This window comes from Mastomys coucha, unplaced genomic scaffold, assembly GCF_008632895.1.
Source record: "Mastomys coucha isolate ucsf_1 unplaced genomic scaffold, UCSF_Mcou_1 pScaffold20, whole genome shotgun sequence".
Lineage (NCBI taxonomy): Eukaryota > Metazoa > Chordata > Mammalia > Rodentia > Muridae > Mastomys > Mastomys coucha.
Window position 1 is genome coordinate 117111662 of NW_022196903.1, and position 24652 is coordinate 117136313.

General features: G+C 39.1%; 1 protein-coding gene and 1 pseudogene across 1 annotated transcript in view; both read left to right on the plus strand.

Moving 5' to 3' along the window:
* The window catches only part of LOC116098331 (vomeronasal type-2 receptor 26-like), a 39369-nt gene that overhangs the window by 8823 nt on the left and 5894 nt on the right, over positions 1–24652 (plus strand). Inside the window, exons 4-5 of the mRNA XM_031380972.1 lie at positions 16153–16377; positions 20265–20388. Of these exons, the coding sequence (XP_031236832.1) occupies positions 16153–16377; positions 20265–20388 (349 nt within the window). The remainder of the gene's footprint in view (positions 1–16152; positions 16378–20264; positions 20389–24652) is intronic.
* LOC116098459 lies at positions 4149–5491 on the plus strand (annotated as a pseudogene).

The following is a 24652-nucleotide window of genomic DNA, read 5'->3' on the forward strand; positions in this document are numbered from 1 at the left end:
TATTATAATATATATATAATATATATATAATATATATAATTATATATATAATTAATATATAATATATATATATATTATATATAATATAATATATATATTATATATTATATTATATATATTTTATAATATATATTTTATTGTCACATCTTCTTTATTACTGCTTATAGAAGAACACATAGCTTCCATAAGGCTCCAAAATGTCATCCATGACTGTTCTCCAGCCTCTGGGAAGCTGAGGCAGAAAATGAGTTTGAAGCCAGCCTGGGCTATACCCACTCCCATTAGTTGTAAGATGAAGTCTCTCTGATGAGAACTGGACTAAGCACTGCTCTATGACTATAGCAGAATATTCTTAGGAATCTGTTCTTTGACTTGTTGCTTTTGTGGTGGTCTATTGTATTTGGTTCTACCTTAGGACTCTGAGCCACCCAGCTTCAGGCTCCTGGCCATCCATGCAGTGTCTTTCATGGGTTGCCTCTCATGCCTTGAGCTTCAAGTTAGAACACTCATTGATTGGTCACTCCCACAAATTCTGAGCCACCTTTGTCCCAGCACATTTTGCAGTCAGGGGAGATTGTGGCTCCAAGGTTTGTTTGATTTTTTTTTATGTTGTAGTTGTTTTTTGTTTTTGTTTTTGTTTTTTTCTGAGACATGGTTTCTCTGGGTAGCCCTGGCTGTCCTGGAACTCACTCTGTAGACCAGGCTGGCCTTGAACCCACAAATCTGCCTGCCTCTTCCTTCCAAGTGCTGGGATTAAAGGCATGTGCTACCACTGCCTGTCAAGTCTAAGGTTTTGTGAATGGGTTGGTGTCCCCGGTGGACAACTGGGAGCCTTGCCTGGTTACAGATGATGGCCAGTTCAGGTTCCAAAAATCCTCTCTAAGGTCATCCTCATAGGTTTCAGGAAGTTCCATCCCACTAGCTTTCAACATTGCCTCTAAATGTCCCACTATTTCATCTCTCTCAGTGTCTCTCTGTCTATACTCTCTCCCTCTGTACCTCCCTCCCTAAACTTTTTCCTTCTTGTTCACATCTCCACCCACCCTCTAGTCTACCCACAAAATCCCTTCTCTTTTCCATTCCCAGGGAGTTCCACGTGACCCTTCCACACTTTACCCAGACAACCCTCCTTGTTACTTAGGTTCTCTGGAGTAGTACTCCATCACATAAATGTACCACATTTTTGTTGTCCATTCTTCAGTTGAGAGACATCTGGGTTGCTTCCAGTTTCCAGATATTTTAAATACAGCCACTATGAACTAATTGAGCAAGTGTCCTTATGGCAAGATGGTGTGTCCTTTGGGTATATGCTCAAGAGTGGCATAGGTGGGGCCTGAGCTAGTTCAATTCCCAACTTTCTGCGGACCCATCGTCTTGATTTCTATAGTGGCTGTACAAGTTTACACTCCCTCCATCAATGCAAGAGTGTTCCCCTTGCTCCACATCCTCACCATTATGAGCTGTTACTTGCATCAATGATGTTAGCAGTTCTGATGTGTAAGATGGAAGATCAATGTAGTTTTGATTTGCATTTCCACAATGGATGAGGATGTTGAATTTTATTTTTTAAATATTTTTCACCTGTTGAGATTCCTTTATTGAAAATTCTCTGTTTAGCTCTGTACCTAATTTTAAAAATTACGTTGGTGGTTTGTTGAGGCTTAGTGTTTTCAGAGCTTTATATATTTGGGATATTAGCTTTCTGTCAGATGTAGAGTTATTAATAATTCTTTCCCATTCTGTAGACTACCATTGTGTCTTATTGAAGACATCCTTTGCCTTGCAAAACTTTTTGGTGTCATGAGTTCCCATTTATTCATTGCCCTGTCACTGTTCTGTTTAGGATGTTGCCTCCTGTGCTAGTGGTGCTAGTGTGTAGAATTAAAATAATGAAATAAAATTTGGCAGCATGATCCACGTGACCTTCCCCAAAATTCTGAGTTCTCAAATGAAAGACACACACTCAGCCTTTATGTTTTAATATGCCTTAAACATCTCAATGGTTAGGCCATTTTCTAACCTTTATTTGGCTCATCCACCTCCCTCTGATAATCCTGAGTTATTTATTACATTTTGTATTTTACCTTGGCTGCACTGAACTGAGTTGGACTGCCCTCTTGGACTACAGTCTCCAGGCTCCTACCTGGCACCTGTGTCTCCCTGGCATCTCTTCCTCCTCACCTTTCTTGGCTTGGTGGATCTCTTTCTCCTTCTCCTTCCTGTTCCTAGCCAGGGAATCCTAAAAGTCTCAATTCTGTCTGCCCTGGTCAACCATTGGCTGTCAGCATCTTTATTTACCAATCAGAATCAACTGGGGGCCGGTTTCCAGAATCTATTTGTGGGAAGATCTTCTCATGTAAATAGTTTTTTGGGGAATGTAATGAGCATCCGTCATTCATGTAGTTATAAATATGTTCAAGCCATTCCCTACCTTTCCTTCCATCAAGGGCAGGTTCCCAGAAGCTATGTGCATGGAGGTGTTCTCATGTAAACAGTTTTTTGGGGAAAAGAATTAGCATTCATAATACAAGCAGTTATAAATATGTTCAAGGCTATTCCCTATTTTTCTTCCATCAAGTTCAGTGTTCCATCAAGTCTGTTTTAATGTTTTGATTGTCAAGTGGCCTTGAGTTTTGTATAGGGCTAATGTGGATCCAGTCGCATTCTTCAACATGAAGACATCCAGTTAGACCAGCAACATTTTTGAAGATGCTTTCTTTTTTCCATAGTGTATTTCTGGCTTCTTTTTAAAAAATAAGAAGCCCATAGGTGTATATGGATTTATGTCTGGATCTTCAATTTGATTCCATTGCTCAACATGTATGTTTTTAGGAGAATACTTTGCAGCTTTTATAGCACTTTGTAGCACTGTGGTATACTTTAGAAGTAGGGATGGTAGTTTCTCTGGAAGTTCTTTTACTATTAATTCTACTGATCCATGGGCACAGTAGATCTTTCCATCTTCTGATATTTTCTCTTTTTAATTCAAAGACTTAAAATGTTTTCATATGCCAGGCAGTGGTGGCTCATGCCTTTAATTCCAGCACTTGGGAGGCAGAGGTAGGTGGATTTCTGAGTTCGAGGCCAGCATGGTTTACAGAGTGAGTTCCAGGACAGGAAGGCTACACAGAGAAACCCTGTCTCGAAAAACCAAAAAAAAAAAATCATACAAGTCTTTTTGCTTTCTTGATTTGGCTACCAAAAATCCTTTGCACACACAGACATACACACACACACACACACACACAGACACACACACACACACATGTATACACACACACACACACATATATACACACACACACATATATATGTATACACACATACACACACACACATGTATACACACACACACATACATATATACACACACACACATATATATGTATACACACATACACACACACACACACACACACACACATACACACACACATACATATATATATTGTGGCTGTTGTTTCCCTGTTTAGTTTTTTCTTAGTCTGTTTTTCATTTGTGCATAGGAAGGCTACTATTTTTTTTGGAGTTTATATGGTATCCAAACGCATCACTAAAAGTGTTCTTTAGCCATAGGAATTCCCAGGTAGAATTTTGGGGGTTGCCTATGTATACTATCATATCATCTGTAAATAAGAATATCTTGAATTTTTATTTTCTTATTTGTATCCTTTGATCTCCTTTAGCTATCTTACTGGTACAATGTCCAATTTGTTAACAACATCTCTCAGCTCCAGTATTTGTTGACTTTTTGTCTGGCTGACTCATCCATTGGTGAGAGTGGAGTATTAGAGTCTGCCAATATTACTGTGTGAGACTGGTGTGTGATTTGAGGTGTATGTGAGATTGGTGTGTGCTTTGAGGTGTGTGTGAGATTGGTGTGTGCTTTGAGATTTAGTTGTGTTTCTTTAACAGACTTGGATACCCTTGTGTTTGCAACATCGATGCTAAGAATTGAGAAATCATCTTGGTGGATTTTCCTTTAATGAGCATGAATGTTATTCCCCATGTCTTTTGATTAATTTTTGTTTGAAGGCTATTTTGTTAGATGGTGAGGATATCTACTCTACCTCGATCTTTAGGTTCATTTGTTTGAAAACCCTTCCCCAACCCTGTACTCTGAGGTAATGACTGTCTTTGATACCGAGATGTGTTTTGTATACGCTTTGGAAGGTTTGATGCTGTTTTCAGATTCATTCTGTTAGCCCATTTCTTTTTATTGAGAAATTGAGTCCATTGATATTTTTTGTTCTGTATGTTTCTTGTACCTTTATAGCCACTTTTAAGGGCATAAACATTTCTGTTCTTTATTATTGCTTTATTTATTTTTTATTGAATATTCTCTTTATTTACATTTCTAATATTATCCTCCTTCTCAGTTTTCTCCCTTGAAACCCCCTATCTCATCCCTGCTCCCCATTAGAACTTAGGAAATATTTCTCTCATGATTGTGTTAAAAATGGGCCTATGATAAAGTGATGGCAGGGAACAGCTTTCCTCACTCCTGACTAATGCCTTCCTCAAGTCTGGAGTGGTGGCCTTCCCTGCAGCATCTGACCTGTGGAGAAACCTGACAATCAGCTTGAACTTGTACTGTGGTGGTGCTAGCCAAAATTCTGGTGGCAGTTCTCTGGCAGGGGCGTTTCTGGTGGTCCAGGAGGCCAAGGCTTGGTGCGAGGGGGATTGGGGGTGGGAGTGGCGAGGCCGCTTTGCTGCCTGGGGTTCTGATGGTCTCCTGGCCACTGTCGAGGATCCCAGGGCCTGCTGAGAGGCTCCTGCTTAAGTCGCACAAACTCCTCACCATGCTGCCAAGGAGATGGCCACATAGGCCACTGTCATTATGTTTCCCGAGGAGGAGCTGGATGGCTGCAAGCTGAAGGCGATCATCAAGCTGTGCTGCCCTTACTGGAGCGCGTGAGCATGGCGGCTAAGAGCTCCTGTGTAGACAGCTCGCTCCCCTCAATGCCACTGCGTCCTGAGGAGGAAGATGAAGAGTTGTACTGCTAGTCCCTGGAGGTCATCTCGAGCTACCTGCAGGAGCAGGAGACCAGCTCTTGACTCAAAGCCTCTGGGCGAAGTCTGTGCAACATACCTGAGGGTGCTGGACACCATGTGACACATGGGCAACGGCGTGCAGCGCAGCCACAAGATGGCCATTAGAACGAAGAAGACGTTAAATCTTTTTCTTGAGTGATAGTCCATGTTTTCAAAGATGCCTTTAACAAACTGGGGCAGGATTGTGAGTCTTATTTTCTTTGGTGTTTTTGTGGCCAAACACTTAAAGAGCATAAACCAACAAAGCTGTATTGAACCATTAGCAGAAAGTATCACAGATGTTCTTGTAAGGACTGGCTTGTCAAACAAACAGGCTGGGATAGATTTGTGGAGTTCATCCACTTACAGGTCCTAGAATGCTTCACCAGAAATGTGCTGCAGGGCTTTTGCCTGTGTTGCTGGAGTAGGGGCTGGTCTGGCATTTCTAATAAGATAGCCTTGTGAGTGCAATAGGTGAGTGACTCTTCAAACTCCAGCCACCGTGAAAACAAATGTGTTTATGAAGGTAGACTTGAAGCTGCCCAGGGTTTTAACAGTCCAGTTCTACTGTAGCAACATAGCAGAAAGAAAGAGGCTGCAGGATGGTGGCTAACAGAATAAATGCATGGGAAAGTGCCCCCTCTGGAAGAGTCGCTGTCTGAATGAAGCAATGTTCACACTCAGCAAACTTTGGGAGGCCGTGGAGGAGGACTTCTGGAGGGAAAGGGGTGCATGGAAAGGTTTGATTTCCTTGTCTGGAGATCGAAGAGGGGCCAGGCAAGTCAGGCTAGTCATAGAGTTCAATAAATATGCAGGATCCATTATTCTGCTCCGTAGTGTTGAGAGAGAAGCCCTAACAATGTTGGTAACTTGTGCAAAATGGAAGTTTAACCTACAAGTCACCACACTATTACTAAAAGCTGCAGTGCTGTACAAGAATGTGAAGGGAGACGCTCTCTCTGAGCAGTCCCTGGTGTGATTCTTGATAAAGTCCAAGTGTTCAGGACATTCAGACCTGTCTACTTTGGCTTGGTTTGGGTGATTCTTAACTTTATTAGCCTAGTGATGGCCAAAAGTACTTGACTTAAGGTTCATTAATTAGTTACAAAACTGAACAGCCTGAATTTTTAAGAAAATGTATGAAATGTTTTTGTCTGCAAAAATTCTATATACTTTTACAGAAATTCTATTTCTTTGAACATAAGAAGGAAGTGTTGGATTTAGTTTTTTCCATGCCTTTTTGAAATTCACAGCTTCTGTAGTTAGAAATGTATTTCTTACAGCTTTTTAAAACTTTGTCATGATCTAGTGTCTACGCAGAACTGGTTGTGTGTGTGGACTGGTTGTAGTAGAACAAGTCGGATTTATATCTATGCAGGCATAATTACACAATCTGTTTTTGTATTTAAGGATCACAGGTAGGTGTAAGACATTTGATCCCTTGTTGACTTACCAAATTGTAGAGGTTTGGGAAAGCAGGCTAGAATCTTAACCAAGGTGGCTACAGGTTTACTTGTTTAACACAAGCTTAAGCCTGGTGTCAATAAAACAAATATGTATTTCTTTTCTACTAAAAAAAAAAAATAAGAGTACTTTGAGCTGGGAATCTTCTCCTTGTTCTATTCCTATTATCTCCTTATTATTATTTCTATTAAATTTGGTCTTCCCCAGTGTCGTATATTTCCTGGATGCTTTGTTGTCAGGAATTGTTTAGGTTGAACGTTTTTTAGTTGGCATATCTATTTCTTGTATCATATCTTTAACACATGAAGTTCCTTCTTCTAGCTTTTGTATTGTTGCTGATGCTTGTGAAGTTCCTTCTTCTAGCTTTTGTATTCTGTTGCTGATGCTTGTGTCTGTAGTTCCTTTCTGCTTACCTAGATTTTTTGTTTGTTTCCAGATTTTCCTCAATTTGTGTTTCCTTTATTTTTTTCCTTTTCCCTTTTCAAGTCCTAATCAGGTATTTATTTTCTTCAACTGATTTTTTTTCTTGACTTTCTTTAAGGGATTTATTCATCTACTCCAATTTTTGTTTGTCATTTCCTTGATTTCTTCAAGCGATTTATTCATTTTCTCTTTAAGGACCTCAATTGTCTTCAAGTTAAGGTCAGTTTTTTGAGCTTCATCTGTGTTGAAATATTTAGGGCATTGTGTAGTAGGCTCTTATGGTGACATAGCGTCTTAGGTAATGATTTTGTTTTCACAGTGACGTGCAGGCACCTGGGTTAGGGTTGATTATTAGTGTAAGTGCTGATTTCTTTGTTTCTCTTTGTCGGGTGGGTGTTTTGTTGCATGATCTTTGATCCCTCTGTGGTCTTCTGGTCTATGTTGCCTGTGGTTGAGCAGAGGATCTCTGCTTGTGTTGTGGATTGGACTTCTGATGACTATGATGGCCTCTCGTTGAGCAGGGTATCTATGCTGGAGTTGGGGGTGTGAACATGGCACGGAGGAGGGGAGGGGAGATTTAGGGTAGGATGGGCAGTCACTGAGAGAGTTAGGGGAGTCCATGGGTTGAGGGCTACCTGGTTTTCTTGTGGCTATCATGGTCTCTGTTTCAGCACTGGGTCTCTGTTGGAGTTGGGGTCCAGATTATGGTGTCAAGGATGAGAGAAGCAGTTGTCAGGATGCAAGGTGGGTACTAAGAGAATGGCATCACTCTGTGAGCAGCCTGTGTGGTATACCTGAATTTCTGCCAGGAAGTTTGTTCTTCGTGGAGGAGGGTGCTTCCGCAGGATTCAAGGCATGGGAGGGATGGATAATGAGCAATCCTTGGGCTGTGGAATAGAATTTAAATTAAAGTTTGAGTTTTCCTTGTGCCTTGTGTTGAATCTTTTTTCAGATGCTTATTGGCTATTTGTTTTTCATTCTTTGGGAATTGCCATTCCATTAGCACATATTGAGCTGTATGATTTCTCTTATAGTTTCTCAGTTTTTCTTAGCTCTTAGTCTTTTCTACTTGTTAGTCTTATGTTAGATGTGTCGTTCCCAAGATTGTCCAACATTCTCTGGACCATTTCTTAACTTGATTGTTTTCATTGGTATGAAGAAGCTTTTTAAGTTTGTGAAGACTGAAGGGCTATTCTTGGTATGCTTTCCTTAAAGAATAGATTTCTTCCTCTTCTTTTTCTTCTTCTTCTTCTTCTTCTTCTTCTTCTTCTTCTTCTTCTTCTTCTTCTTCTTCTTCTTCTTCTTCTTCTTCTTCTCCTTCTTCTTCTTCTTTCTCCTTCTCCTTCTCCTTCTCCCTCTCCTCTCTCCCCCTCTCTCTCTTCCCCTTCCTCTCCCCCTTATATGAGGATGTTCCCCCATGCACTCCCACCTACTGCCCTATCATTCTCCTACAATGGGGCATGGAGCCTCACAGGACCAAAGACCTCCCCTCCCATTAATTCCTTTTAAGTCAACCTTCTGCTACATATGCAGCTGGAGTCATGGGTCCTCTTCCCAGTTTACCCTCTTCCCTGTCTCTATGAGTGTGCTCCTCTACTGGCTCACCTTCTCCGACTTCAGCGCCTTAGCATTCCCCTAGGCTGGGTTATCAAGGGACTCCACAGGACCAAGGGGCTCTCCTCCCATTGTTGTCAATAAAACAATCCTCTGCTACATATCAAGCTGGAGCCAAGGGTTCCCCTGTGTGTATTCTTTTAATGGTGGTTTAGTCCCTGGGAGCTGTAGGAGGATGGTCTGGCTGGTTGATATTGTTGTTCTTTCTATGGGGTTGCAAACCCTTTCATCTCCTACAATCCTTGTCCTAATTTCTCTGTCTTTATTCTTCATGAGTTTCATATGGTCTGTGAGTTTTAGCATGGATATTCTGAGCTTTTTGCCTAATATCAGCTTATGAGTGAGCATATACCATATGTATTCTTTTGTGACTAGGTTACCTCACTCAGGATGATATTTCCTAGTCTGTCTGAGAATTTCATGAAGTCATTATTTTTAATAGCTGAGTAGTGCAAATTCCATTGTGTAAATATACCATATTTTCTCTATCCATCCTTCTGTTGAGAGACTTCTGGGTTGTTTCCAGCTTCTGGCTATCATAAATAAAGCTGCTATGAACAAAGTGGAACACATATCCTTGTAATATGTTGGAGCATCTTTTGGGTATATACTCAGTAGTGGTATAGCTTGGTTCTCAGATTATACTATGTCCAATTTTCTGAGGAACCACTGGACTGATTTCTAGAGTGTTTGTACCAGCTTACAATCCCATCAGCAATGGAAGAGTGTTCCTTTCTCCACATCCTTGCCAGCATCTGCCGTTACTTGAGTCTTTGATCCTAGCCATTCTGACTTGTGTGAGGTGGAATCTTAGGGTTGTTTTGATTTGCATTTCCTTAACGATTAAGGATGTTGAACATTTCTTTAGGTGCTTCTCAGCCATTCAATATTCTTCCACTGAGAATTCTTTGTTTAGCTCTGTACCTTATTTTTAATAGGGTTATTTGGTTCTCTGGAGTCTAACTTCTTGAGTTCTTTGTATATTTTGGATATTAACACTCTATCGATTGTAGGATTGATAAAGATCTTTTCCCAATCTGTTGTTTGCCCTTTTTGTCTTATTGACAGTGTCCTTTGCCTTATAGAAGCGTTGCAAATTTGTGACCTCCCACTTGTCAATTCTTGATCTTAGAGCATAAGCTATTAGTGTTCTTTTCAGGAAATTTTCCCCTGTGCCCATGTTCCACATAAGTTCTTTTATTGTTGAGAATAATTTTAGCTATGCTGGGTTTTTTTGGTTATTCCAAATGAATTTTGAAATTGCTCTTTCTAACTCTATGAAGAATTGAGTTGGAATTTTAGTGGGGATCACAATGAATCTGTAGATTACTTTCTGCAACATGGCCAATTTTACTATATTAATCCTGCCGATCCATGAGCATGTGAGATCTTTCCATCTTCTGAGATGTTCCTTGATTTCTTTCTTCAGAGATTTGAAGTTCTTGTCATACCTTTTTCACTTGCTTGGGTCAAGTCCCACCAAATTTTTTCTTAATATTTTTGTGGCTATTGTGAATGGTGTTGTCTTCCTAATTTCTTTCTCAGCCCACTTATCCTTCATGTAGAGGATGGCTACTGATTTGTTTTAGTTAATTTTATATCCAGTCCCTTTGCTGAAGTTGTTTATCAGCTTTAGGAGCTCTCTGGTGGAGTTTTTGGGGTCATTTAAGTATTCTATTATTTAATCTGCAATAGTGATATTTTGACTACATCCTTCCCAATTTGCATCCCTTTGACCTTCTTTTGTTGTCTAAGGATCCAAGGTCAGGATCCTTCTGGTTTCCATCTTTGCCTGGGAGCTTACCCTGTGCCACAGCTCTCCATACCCAAATTCTGCCCAGAGAGAGCTGGTGTTCCAGGAGTTTTATCACACATAAGATCACAGGTGAGACCACCAATATTATATCTTTAAAAAACAGTTTTAGCTCATATTTTTGGGGAGCTGGTAAAGAATTTATTCCATGTATATATATAATTGGTGCCAAAAATGAATGCATCAATCAAGAGGAAATCACATATACAGTGGTAGTCTAATAAGCTTTTATTTTCTACTGATTGTGTGGTCACATTCTTTTGTACATTCGTACTACGAAATGTTTGCTCAGTCACAACATTTTCTAATAATGCATTTCTCAGAGTGGATCTTTATTGTTAAGTAACACATAGCTATAGTCATTTTACACTTAATGTAATAATTACTGGGTAAAGACTGTTTGTGTTTTGTTATTAATAATTAATTAATTAATTAATATATACTTAATGGTTTTCTTTTGTCTTCATTTGTAATTTCCTATAGTGGTATGATTTGGTTAGTTTCCTTTTCTCTCTTTATTGTTTTCTTTCTCCACTTTGATTTTGTTTCATGTCTAAGATATATAAAATATCTTTTAGCTCTGTTTTATATGTAACTGTAATTGCATACAAAGTTATATACTTCGTTATCCCTGTTTTATTGACATTAAAATCAATATTGTCATGTATTATGTATCCTCTAAGTTGTCAGCATGATTAATTTTATTGTTTTTTAAACTACAGAATTATTGTTAGAATTTATTTCAAATTGTCATTATCAAATTTTGTTATACTGAATTTTACTATATATATACATATACATACATATATATGTGTATATACATAGTATATATATACATATACATACATATACACATATATATGTATGTATATGTATATATATGCCTATGATATTCTACTTCGGCATGTTTTCATTTTTATGAATTAGTATTATCCAATTTCAGCTTGAAGAACTTTTTTCGGCATTTCTTACAAGATAAGTTTTATGTTGAAAAGGCACAAAGATAGCCAACTGAGTACATTTCTCTTAGGTCTTGAAGTGATACATAACCAAATTAATTTGGTTTAATTTTTTTCTTCTTGGATGAAATTATGGAGAAGTACTTTCCTTGTCACCTTACATTGAAGTTCTGATTCCTGGGAATTTTTTGTATGAATTCTAACTCACTCATTTTCCTTCTTGGAGAGATTAGACTCTCCAGAATATATACCATCTCTTGACCCACTTAAAGACAAAGTAGGTATTGACAGCTTTTTTCTTCTGGTAAGTGTAAGACTGAGAGATATTTCCATTTATGAGATGTCTTTAAATCTTGTATTACTGTGTTGTCTACAGGGTCTTTGACTTTCCATATGTATAGTTTATACTAAGTTAGCTTACATCTACAGAAGAATCTACTAGCATTTGGACAGGGTTGTATTGACTCTATAGGTCAACTTTGATGGAACTGACACATTCACAGTGTTGAGTCTCCTTATTCATGACCACAGAAATTCTTTCCATTAAAAAGAAATATTACATTAAATGTTTGTGCAATAAACTATTCAATAAAGGTGTGTTGAAGTCATTAGCATTTAAAGTGTATTTGTCTATTTCTCCATGAACATCTATTGGTTATTTTTCTTCTTCAGCTTTTTGTTGGACATTGTTAGCAGACAGGTATTTTGGAAGGATTATGGTTCTCTTAGATGAGTGGGAAATTTGTTAACTTTATTAAGTTTTACAGGCATCCTTTCTTTTTTTTTTTTTTAACTGTTTCTCTTAATTACTGTTTTCATGTCCCCATGTCCCTTTTAATGTCCCAGCTGTTCTGAGTACTTTGCTTTCTTTAATCTATGAAGTCCAACTTTCTGTTGATTAGTGTTGATATGCTCCTGCATGCCTTGTTAATCTATTGGTGTATCTTTCTTACTTCTTTTTATTGTTTGAGAATTTATTGAGATCATTGTGTGATCTAAGCACATAATGTGTTTAGATCAAATCCACCCCTTGTTCCCTCTCCTACACCTTACCACCTATCCCCCCAGGTACTTATGCTCTGTCTTTTAAGCCTAATAAGTCCACTTAGGTCTAAATGTATATGCACGAATTTAGGACCATGTACTTTAGCAGTGGTAAACTTGCCCTTCCTGCATTGCTAAAGGGCACTGACTCCCCCTGTGGATTTCACGTTAACTAGCACACAGTCACGTCTTGGCTGTTTTTGTTTGTCTGGACTTGAGTATTGACTTTTACACAGATTTGTTTCTGTTTTAAATTCTTGTATTTAGTGAACTCACCTTAAATTCACTACTGATTTTTATAAAAATGAGTACCACGTGAGAATTTTCTATTTGGGGGTGGTTGACCACTTTTTGTCATGTTCTCTTTATCTGACTTCTTTAGATTTAATTGAATATTTCTATTCTACTTTTCTCTTAGAGTACCAGTTATGCTTAAAAATTCTGGTGGTTTTCTAATATGTCCAATACACACTTACAAATACTTCTTTTCCCCAATGCTGGCACATTAGGGAAACCTTCTGGTTCCTCTTCCCTATTTGTTGTAGCAGTGCTGCCAAGCATTTCATTTATCTGAAGACATAGTCATGTGGTATTGTATTCACTTTGTGGTTTTGAGCAGATTATAGCCTACTAAAAAAGTAAAGAAAGTACAATGCTCAATTTTGCTATGGTATTCTGCTTTACTGCTATTCTTGTCTCTATGTCAGTTTAATTTTCTAGTTTATACGTTTTCCTTTTTTTCTGAAAGTTTCCTGTAACATTTCTACAAGGCTGGAACATGAACAGAATTTTACTCCTGCACATTTTTATTTCAGGTCATAGTCATTTGCCTTTAATTTTAAGAAGATGATTTTGCTGGTTCTTTCTTAATAGTAAGCATCCTGCTCTCTGAGGAAGGGATGTTTCTCACTTACTCCTTCAGAGAGTTGTTTATTGTCTTTTGTTAGTTTAAATTATATGGTTAGCTGTAGTTGTTTTTATAACCATCCTATATGGTCTATTAAAATAATGTATTCTTTGTCAGATACATACAAGCATACAAGTATATAATACCCTCTGTTCACACCCATTTCCCTCCCTCCCTTATCTCTCTCCATCCTCACAGATCCTTCAGTCTCCCACCATGTCCCTATCCTATATTCATGTCTTTTTTTTTTTCATCACCCAGAGGGCCTTTCATGTGGGCATGAGTATGCAACTATCCAATGACATAAAAAGAATTCAAAAATGATGGTATTTCTTATGACAATGACTTCTTTTCCTTTAGATTCCTTTGGTTTCTAACATTGCTTATATGAGGGGCTGGATGCCTAAGCCCCCTCTGTCATCTGTGGTTAAACATTAAAAAAATTTTTTTACTATTAGATATTTTCTTTATTTATATGTCATATGATAGATCCTTTCCCAGTTACCCCTCAGAAAAAAGAAAAAAAAAACCAGAAAAATTAAAGCAACAACAACAACAACAACAACAACAATGCCCTGTTCCCTCCCCCTGCTCACCAACCCATCCTCTCTTGCTTCCTGGTCCTGGCATTCTCCTACACTGGGGCATAGAACCTTCACAGGGCCAAAGACCTCTCCTCCCATTGATGACCAACTTGACCATCCTCTGCTACATATGCTGCTGGTCCTATTAGTCTCACCATGTGTACTTTTTGGTTGGTGGTTTAGTCCCTGGGAGCTCTGAGGGTACTAGTTAGTTCACATTGTTGTTCATCCTAAGTGGTTGCAAACCCTTCATTTCCTTGGGTCCTTTTTCTAGCTTCTTCATTGGGGACCCTGTGCTCAGTCTAATGGATGGCTGTGAGCCTCTACTTCTGTATTAGTCGGGTACTGTCAGGGCCTCTCAGGAGAGAGCTATATCAGGCTCCTGTCAGCTAGCACTTGCCAGCATCCACTTCGAGTGTCTGAAGAAAGAAATGGAAGAAGATCTCAGAAGATGGAAAGATCTCTCATGCTTGTGGATTGGCAGGATTAATATAGTAGAAATGGCCATCTTGCCAAAAGCAATCTATAGATTCAATGTAATCCTCATCAAAATTCTAATTCAATTGGAATAACAAAAAACCCAGGATAGCAAAAACTATTCTCAACAATAAAAGAACCTCTGGTGGAATCACCATCCCGGACCTTAAGCTGTACTACAGAGCAATTTTGATTAAACATTTTTTTTTGGTTCAATCTTGTGCTGGCCCTATAGAGGTAAATTTAACTACCACAAGCTCATGAGTGCCATGACCATGTTATACCTCAGAGACAGCATTTCGTAGATCTCTTACCCAGCATCTGGCTCATGCATTCTCTCCATTCCCTCTTTCAGAATGCGTTCTATTCTTTGGAAACAGCCACATGGCTGTCCCATTTAAATATGAGCACTTAATAGTCATTTTTTCCTGAAGCACTGATATTCTTGGCAAAAAGAAGATTCTCTGATATAATCTGACAATAGCACTATTCTATGTATGTAATTATGCAGGAGGCAATTCAATAATATGTCTTCTTTTTTGAAAAAAGATTTATTTCGTGTATATGAGTATACTGTAGCTGTCTTCAGACACACCAGGAGATGGCATTGAATTCCCATTACAGATGGTTGTGTGCCACCATGTTGTTGCTGGGCATTGAACTCAGGATTTCTGGAAGAGCAGTCAGTGCTCTTAACCACTGAGCCATCTCTCCAGCCCAATAATATGTCTTCTTAGACAAACAGAAGAAGTAGGCTCATCCATAGGGCCTCTGATCTCCCCAGACATGGATTGAGAATAGGTATGCAGTAACACCATGAGTCCTTCTTGTGAGGAAGTCCTCAAATAAAATAATTTAGCAGTTGTTTATTCCCATAATTATTGTGCCAGTATTTATCCAGTATGTACATCATGTCTGGAAAGGAGGTATTATAGAATGAAAGGTCCACAGATATGGCTTTTCTTCCCTAGCAGCTTGCAGCTCAGCTTCTGTCAGTGTGAAATGTGCCAGACAACAGGGAAAAAGTTTTCAGCTTAGTTCTAGCCTCACTACTGTGTCCTGCAGCAAAGGTGTGTGGTGTTTTCAGCCATAGAGTCTTATTACCTGCTTCTTATGTGTAACCAAGGGCAATGATCATAACCTGCATAGTCATATATAATAAACTGTAATTCCTCTGTTTAAATCCTTTTTAAATTTTGTTTTTCTTTCTAGCTAACTTATCATTGTAGCTTTATGTGTGACTTCTTCATCTATGTTCCGGTTTGGTTAATTTACTGCTCTATTCTCTCTGACCCCCACCTGCCTTTGTAGCTCTCCATCACACGATTCTCTACATTTCTATAGCGCATGTGTTCTCCTTCCCTCTCCTTCCATATTTATAACTTTCATAATTTAAAATCTGAAATTTTTATTTTATTAGAACATTCTCAAGTAATGTATGTTGTGAAAAAAATTGTATTTTTCTGTAAAACTATTTAAAAATGTTTAAAACGCCTCCTTCAAATTGTTCTTATTTTTCATAAAAATTAGAATCTGGTGGTCAGAGTCTTCCTTTCATCACTGAGTGAGAAAAATTCAGTTTTCTAATTTGAATAGTGGTGATAGTGTGATAGTGCTGGTACATAGCATATGATCTTGCTAACATCTACATATAGCCCAACTATTATTAAGTATTAGTACTATGATAAATGTTTGATAAAGCTAACAATAATGAATATCACGGGGACATACTCTTAGGGCAAGAGAGGGCGGCTAAAATACTCAGGTTTATTTGCATCTCAGTGACTTAGACTTCAAATTCTGACAGTTTTTTTTTTTTTTTTATCTTTTTAGCTCCATCCATTCTTACAAAAGGGCCAACTTGGGAGTAGCACCAGTGAGGAGAACGTTGTGAATAAGAAAGTTTCAACAACCAAGCTTGACATCTTTAATTACCAGTCTCTGCAGGACGGTACCAAAGCTCAAGTGAAAGTTGGCGAGTTTGTCTTTAAATCTCACAGTATTCAGCATCTTTCCCTAAATGACAAACTCATAAATTGGGGTGAACACCACAATCAGGTGAGTATGTTTGAAGTCAGCACTGTGTGCTGTTCTCAGAGTGGAATTCCTCAGAGAACAGGGTTAAGGGACTGCTGAGTGCCATGAGGCTGAGAGTGCCCTTACTTTGTCCATTCTAATGCTAAATACCAGAACTTCCTGCCTGCAGAATCACTGTAAGAATTACTGATTCATATTGGATTAATCTATCAGATGGTTTCATCCTTGTAATGATTATATAAACCTATGACCTACCTAGAAGGAAAAAACAAACAAACAATATCTCGGGCAGTTTTCTAGGATGGATCATAGAGGCCAAGACTTTACTGGAAGTAACTTAACTGCCTTTGGTAAATAAATGAAATGTATGCATGTGGACAAAACCAGTCTCTGCAAATAAATATTTGTAAATATAAGTTTTATTTTCATGAAGTCAATCATCATGGCTGAGGCTTACTAACCTCTGCCTATTTCTGGATGCTTCTAGCCTTCTTACAATCAATCTATTCTAGGCCTATAATGTTTACAGGTTTTGAGATTTAATGCTGATTAAACTTACCTCTCTACCTCTTTCTGAGTTCTGGCTGGCTTGAACTCAGCTATTCTGGCGCAAACTCTTCTTCAAGCTGACTGGTTCAATCGGACTTCTCTCAGTGTCTGACTGAATTTGTTCTGCTTGACCTCATACTAACTTTGGTAATACATTCTAATTTTTTGGCTCCTTTTCAAATTCTGGTTGATTCTGTCTTTACCTGTATTTAGCTTGTTCTCTTACAACCTGACTTTGTACAGCTGTCCCTTTAAAACTCACTGCCCCCAACCCTCATTCACTGTTCCCTTAAGTTGCTGATAGAAGTCATCTAGGTGCCCCGGCCTGCGGTGCAGTTGAACGGGGACTGGAAGAGAATGAAGGAGCAAGAGATGCAAAGAATGGACAGCAAGTCAAGAAGTCTGATCAAGCTGACAGATTTTAATTTTTCTCACCTCTGTTATATACTCATAGAAGCAGGATAGGGGGATAAGAGGAAGGAGTAGTGTCCCAGAGAGTTCAGGTGCTCTCAGGACCAGGAAATTGGCTAGGTGAATAGTTCAGCAGGGGGAACAGAACAGAATAGGTTGCTAGGTACCTGTCCATATGATCCATAGCTATTTTTTCCCAACTGGGCTGGTAGTTAGGCACCTGTGTGCAAGATCCATAGATGTTTGTTCTCATAACAAAATGGATTGCTGGATACCTAGCCACAAGGTGTTCTTATAACAAAGTGGGATGCTATATACCTAGCAGCAAAATTAATAGTTATTTGTTCTCATATGTTCTGGTACTTTCCCACTGAGGCAGTTGTTAATTTTCAACTGGGTTGGTACTTTCTCATGGAGGTGAAGACTAAGCACTTACGGCTGGCAGAGCAGTTAATGTTCAGACAAGGTTGCTCCCAACATCTAGGAAAGGCTAAAGCAAGCAAGTAAGATTTCTGGAGATAGCCCACAGTTTTGGATGGCTGCAATTTGTGCACTCTGAGAGGCAAAGACTTCTCTTTCCTCTCACTATTACATAGCTTAATAATTTCCTGGGTATTTATCCACCCTATTGGGTAGATTTCCTGTGGAATCAATATGAAGATGTACTTTCATGTAGTAATGCTGTTTAAATTAATTGACGATTTTCTAATTGCTGATCATGATTTTTTTAGAGCTCCTAAATTGATGCAACTATTCTCAAGGGTCCTATAGAATAAAAGTTGCAAATAGAGCTCTGTATACCTTCACATGTCATGAAAAAAAAAAACAGGATTGGAGCAAATTAATTATCAATGAAAAAACATTTATTCAATGATGGATGCAAGAAATAGGCCAAAGGTGTTTACTGTGGAAAAACAAGGCCATACAAAAATATTGCTTTGAACTTATAATAAGCTTATACAGTGAAACACTGCTTTGAACTTACAATCTTCTTTCTGCTGTAATTCCATTTTGTTTAACATTTTATGTATAAGGTAATTTTTTTCTTACATAGAAGATTTTTGTAACTAAAAAGCTATAAGAAACTGAAAGCAAAAAGAAAGGCTTGGAGTAGCCTCTTTCTGCTTCACCAATGTGTGTTTGCCTGTTTGTGTCCCTAACTTCCTTCTGTCTTTTCTTCCTTCCTTCCTTCCTTCCTTATTTCCTTCCTTCCTTCCTTCCTTCCTTCCTTCCTTCTTTCCTTCTTTCCTTCCTTCCTCCCTCCCTCCCTCTCTTCCTTCCTCCCTTCCTCCCTCCCTCCCTTCCTTCCTTCCTTCCTTTCTTCCTTCCTGCCTGCCTATGTTCCACTGCCTCAATTTCTTTCTTTCTTTCTTTCTTTCTTTCTTTCTTTCTTTCTTTCTTTCTTTCTTTCTTTCTTTCTTCCTTCCTTCCTTCCTTCCTTCCTTCCTTTCTCTCTCTCTCTCTCTCTCTCTCTCTCTCTTTCTCTCTTTCTTCCTTCCTTCCTTCCTTCCTTCCTCTCTCTCTCTCTCTCTCTCTCTCTCTCTCTCTCTCTCTTTCTTTCTTTCTTTCTGGCTCAGGATGAGTTATACAACTTTGAGCCTCTTGACTGGCTAGCATGAGGCCTGTGAATCAATAACCAAAGAGCCCAAGTAACTAAGTTTCTTTTCTTAATCACCTTCTGCTTTTAACAGGAGTCAATTGCAAGAAGTCATCAGCTTTTGGCCTAAGATGAGCAAAACCAAATTAATTGTCAAAAGGTATCAGCTTCTATCCTTAGAATAGAGAGAGTTAAATAGCCAGAAGCCATCAGTTTCTGGGCTCCAGAACAGTAAGAGTATGTTAATGGTCAGAGGTCTTCAGGCTTTGACCTTCATCTGTCACTGTTTCCTACCTGATTGTACAATCAGCCTACAATCTGCCTGATTGTAGAAGTTAGGACCCCAGCAAATTGTTTCTCTTTCCTGTCTTTTCTTATGAGGGTTGGTTGTATCCTGTCTCTAATCCATTCTGTTAAATCTTTCTCTGATTTGTCACTTTGCTTGCACCTCAATTAGAAGTTACTTTCAAACATGGGTACTTCATTCTGCAAACTAACTTTGCCTTCTTTATTTGAGATTAAGAATGTATTCTAGGGCTGAGCCATACTACAACTAGAAACAGATTTTTCAGTGAATAACATGATCTCAGGGTTCACAATGTGATTTAATATCCTGTGACAGGTATTTCTGGATTTGAGTATAAAACTATATGTATACTCATATCCTTATTGTTGGAACTATTTACCATGAACATCTCTGTGATGTGATCAAAAGAGATAATACATAGTAATGTGGAACATTATGGGCTTCAAGAGACCTGATAAGTTTTTTTCCAATGGAAAACACTGTGTACATTGACCACCTCAGGACAGGTCTCATGTTCAGTCAGAGAATCTACAATATTTACATATATACTTTATTTGGTTACAGTTTGGTGGGTTTTATTCTGCTTTGTTTTTCTTTTGGTGCTTTTGTATTTTATTTGCTAGGTTTTGGATGCTTTGTTGTTTTTTGGGGATTTCAGTTTGATTTTTGAGAAAGAACTCTCCGTGAGTTGAGAGAAGGAGAGGACATGTACAGATATGGGGGAGGGGAAGGACATGATCATACTATATGCAAACTTCAAAATTGTATTAAATATAATTAAATATATTATATGAAAATAAAAAGTAACAGATCAAAGAAATAAAAAGCAAGAGTTCAAAAGAGAGAGACAGAGGGAGAGAGAGAGAGAGATAGAGAGAGAGAGAGATAAACAGATAAACAAACACTTTGGCTTCATGCAGCCAAAAAGCATGGTAGTTCTTGGTTGTTACAGTACACAGACGTCCTGCTGAAATCTACCATCTGGATGCTCATACTGAATGTCATGAGTTGACTGCCTTCCCTCCTCTCATGTCTTCTATACAGACTCCTTCTGCTGTTTGCAGTCAAAGTTGTCCACTTGGATTTAGGAAAACACCTGTTGAAGGGAAACCATTCTGTTGTTTTGATTGTGTCCCATGTCCAGATGGAGAGATTGCAAATGAAACAGGTATTTCTAAAATGATTCTCAATGGGGAAATTTGTAGAAGTGGTTCTGAATGTGGAAATTCTAGAAATGGTTCTGTAGTGGACATTTGTAGAAATGGTTCTAAATGTGTAAATGATGTACCACAGGATAGGGTTGAGTTACACAACTGAAGACACAGTTATATCTATATAGCTAACTCTCAATACTTTAAAACAAGTTCTTGCTGGGGGGGGGGTGGTGGTGGCAAAGGTTTTAATCCCAACTCTCAGTATGTCGATCTCTAAGTTCAAGGCCATCCTGATTCAGTGAGTAAGTTCCAGGACAGCCAGGGCTGCACAGAGAAAACTTTTCTTGCAAAACAAAAGAAAAAAACAAACAAAATCTTGATTTCAACCTAGTCATTTTTTTCTGTTGTTATCTGTTTGTTTTATTTGCTATGCTGTGTGTATTGTTCTCCAACTCCTGGGCTCCAGCAATCCTCCAGGCTCAGGCTCCTGGGTGACCAAGACCATAGGAGTGTTCTGCATCTGGTCCAGCTTTGTCTTCTGGAAGTCTGTATTGAGTTTAAGTTTCTTTTCTCTGTATCCCAGCTTTTCACTAATGGTTCTATTACAGCTGTAGCAGTATAATGAGTAAAGTTTGTGCTATCAGTATACTATAAACAGTCAGTGCTCCCTATATACTCTAAACTATGAGATGTATTATAAAGAGTGTCCTTATTTCATAATTAAAATAAATACCAATAACAACCAACATTTCATTCATAAGAAAATTAAACTTCAGAGAAACTACATAAATTCTTAGGACCATGCAACCTAGAGACAGCGGAGACAAAATACGGACTTATCAAAGCGAGTACCTGCTAAAAACACTATCTTAGTAACACTGATGTTTCTAGATACAGCACTCCTTTCCTGCACCCTTGGGACCTTCTGACACTGGGATCCCAGGACCCAGGGACCACTTCCTATGGTGAATAGTAGAAAATCGATAAATATTTGTTTATGACTAAATAAGTATTTCCTGTATCATTTAAGAGTTTCTTTTGGAATTACTTTGATTCTTATGTCAGCTCTCATTGTGCATTCCCTGGTATGATAAGCTAGCATGAGGTCACAGTACAACCAAGCACCGGGAGATCCCAGGGGATGAGTGATTTGTAGGTCTGAGAGTGATGTGTGGGCTGTGACTGATGTGTGGGGCTGTGGTTGATGTGCGGGGCTGTCTGTGAGTGATGCGTGGGACTATGATTAACGCACAGGGATGCTCTGCCCTCTGTTCTCTGACTCTCCAACTTTCACTTGTACCTCAAAATGATCCCAATTGCAAATCCTCCCCAGAGCACAGCAGCCATACTTCCTACCAGTTGTTTTTTGTTTTTTTTTTTCATTATACTTCACATCTAAGATCTATTACAAAGAAGCTGTTTTGTCATGACCATTTTATTCTCCCAAATGAAATTTTTACTTACTAAAGTCTATTTAAAATAATATTCTTTGCTTTTTTTTTTTGGTAGCAGGGTAGTGGTAGGCCTGACTAACTACTTCCGGAATGCTGGGCTTGCAGACATGCACTACCAAGTCCTTGTTCTTTATACTTTTTTTAAAAAATTAACTTTGCATTAGTTCTTTGTGAATTTCACATCATACACCCCAACCCCACTCATCTTTCCAGCCCCTTTGTCCACACTCTAACTTTGCAATCTCCCCCTTTCCCGAACAACAACGACAAAACCTTCTTGTGGAAGCTGTAATGTGCCACAATGAGTCTCATGGTATACCTTTATGTCCACACTTTTTTCCTTCCCAATGTTCATTACAATGACTTGTTTGTCTGCTCTGAGCCTCTGCTGCTACTCTATCAATACTGGAACCTCAATGGAACTCCCCTGAGATGCCCTGTTGTTGTCCAGCTAATGAGTTCCTGTAGTATTGGGTATGTAGGACCAGTCCCCTCATGAACTCCATCAGTTCAGAGTGTGGTAGAGGTGGGAGTGAGCAAATTCAAGGTATACTGAATCTGCATATGAAAATTATCTGAGATGATCAGCCCGCCAACTTTATTGCTTTCCTGCCCTTGGGGTCAGGCCACCAGCAACTCCTACTAGGATGGCCAGCTCTACCCTGATGTTCAGGTGAAGTTTAGGGACTGCTGTCTCACGTGCTGCAGCTGGTGAGGGACATGGTCATTTCTCCAACTCTCACACTCCCAGAGCTTGCTCTTCTGCCTGCCATAGATGGCAAGGGACAAAGGAGGGTAGGAAGGAGTCTCTCCTTAGTCAGCACCACTGGCACACAGATAAGAGGCAGGCCTGGCTCTCCAACTCTCATGCCCTTGAGGATGGCTTATCTGCAACACCCACATCCAGGGCCAGTTCTACTGTGCTGACCAGGCAAGTTTCCTGAGTGCTGCAGCAGGTATGGAGTATGGACAGTTCTCCTGCTCTGATGATCTTGGGACCTGCTTTCTTACCTGCTGTTGGTGGGAAGAGACAATGAAGAGGTCATTTCTTCCTCACCCACGTCACCTCGTGGAAGACTAGTGCGGGCCATTCTGCCATGGTCATGCTCTTGAGACTGACTCAGTGGTGCCCCACACAGCAGCACCAGAGTCCTCTACTCAGGGCTCTACTCTGGTGCCCATGAGTGGTACAGGGATTTTTCTCCTGAGTGTTCCAGCTGGTGAAGGATAAAGGAAGAGAATGGTATCCACTCCATTGGATAAAGACAAGAGACATGGGCGAGGTCTCCCATGGTGTTGTGAACGACTCACCTATAAATCCAGAGTTGTGCAGGGCCCATACTTCTGAGCACTGCCTCTTGCCAGGTAAGGCACTGCCTCTTGCCAGGTAAGGGAGTCAGCTCTCCTGCTTTACTGTCAGCAGGGCCAGCTCTTCCACAATGTCCATGTAAGGGGTGTGGCCATTTCTGTACAACCCTCAGGCATCAACATGTCTCTCGGTGGCAGCCCAGACCAAGGACATTGACCTGGCCTTGGTAACAGACTCTTGCAGGGTCACACAACTGGATGTGGCCTCCACTGGCAATACAGGCCAGGACTCAATCATAGTCCCAGATGGCAACACCTTGTTCCTGATGGCTGTTTCTCATTCCCCGCTGACTCTTACTGTGGTACAAGGCCAAAATAAGAACAATTTTTAGACATTGGGTTTCATTGTAATAAGGCTGTATTTCAATGACCCTCACATCACCAAAGGATTTTACCTCCATCGTAGCTAAGCTGAGAGTTGATAGCTCTGCTGAACCAAGAAATGAATTGTAGGCTCAATTTTTGGATACAGAATTCCTGCTATGGTCAAAGCTATTTGACTTGAGTGAGTGACTTTATTTTCAGCCCACAGAGAACAGGTTACGTTCATTTAAGAAATGGTGTATGTATTAAGATGGTCCATCCATAAAGTCACTCAACAACTATTTCAATGAACAATGGTTCTGCTTGGAGGGTGGCACAGACATTAGGTAAGGGTAAGAATTGGCTGTGATAATTTGGAAAAGCATTCATCTCAGAGAAAGAGTAACTTATAAAGTCCTCTTTTTCAAACTTGATACAAGAGTTACAAATGTCAAGCAAAGCATTCAGTCTCACTCTTTGTTGTTCTCTTACAAGCCACCTGCCTAGTTAATGGTCTATGTTTCTTTTGGGTATATAAATACTTTTGAAATATATAAGCTGTTCTGAAAACTATAGTATAGTGTAAAACCATGAAATAAATAATACTACTAATAGGCTGAGATAGGAGAAGCAAGATTTCAAGACCCTTATGTTGTACACAGACAGACACTGTTACAAACAAGCATACTGAAAGTGTATATAGATTGTACAATGTTGGACCTATTTCTTCAAGTACCAAATTAGAGAGACCATTGGATGACAATCAACAAATTTCTAATTCCTCATATTATTGAATTTCAATCAATTAGCATATGTTGGTAATATTAATTTTCAAATTAATATATTGAGAAAAAGTAATTGTTACTTCCTGTTGTTTTTGTTGTAAGAGGTGGAATTAGGTTTGTGTGAGTTTGTTGAAAGATTAGTTTCTTGCTTCTTCTAGGGTGTAGTTTTGCTCCTTATGTTGATGTTTTCCATCTATTATCCTTTGTAGGGCTGAATTTGTGGAAAAATATTGTATAAATTTTGTTTTGTCATGGAATGTCTTGTTTTCTCCATCTATGGTAATTGAGAGGTTTGCTGGCTATAGTAGCCTGGGCTGGCATTTGTGTTCTTGTAGGGTCTGTATGACATCTGTCCAGGATCTTCTAGC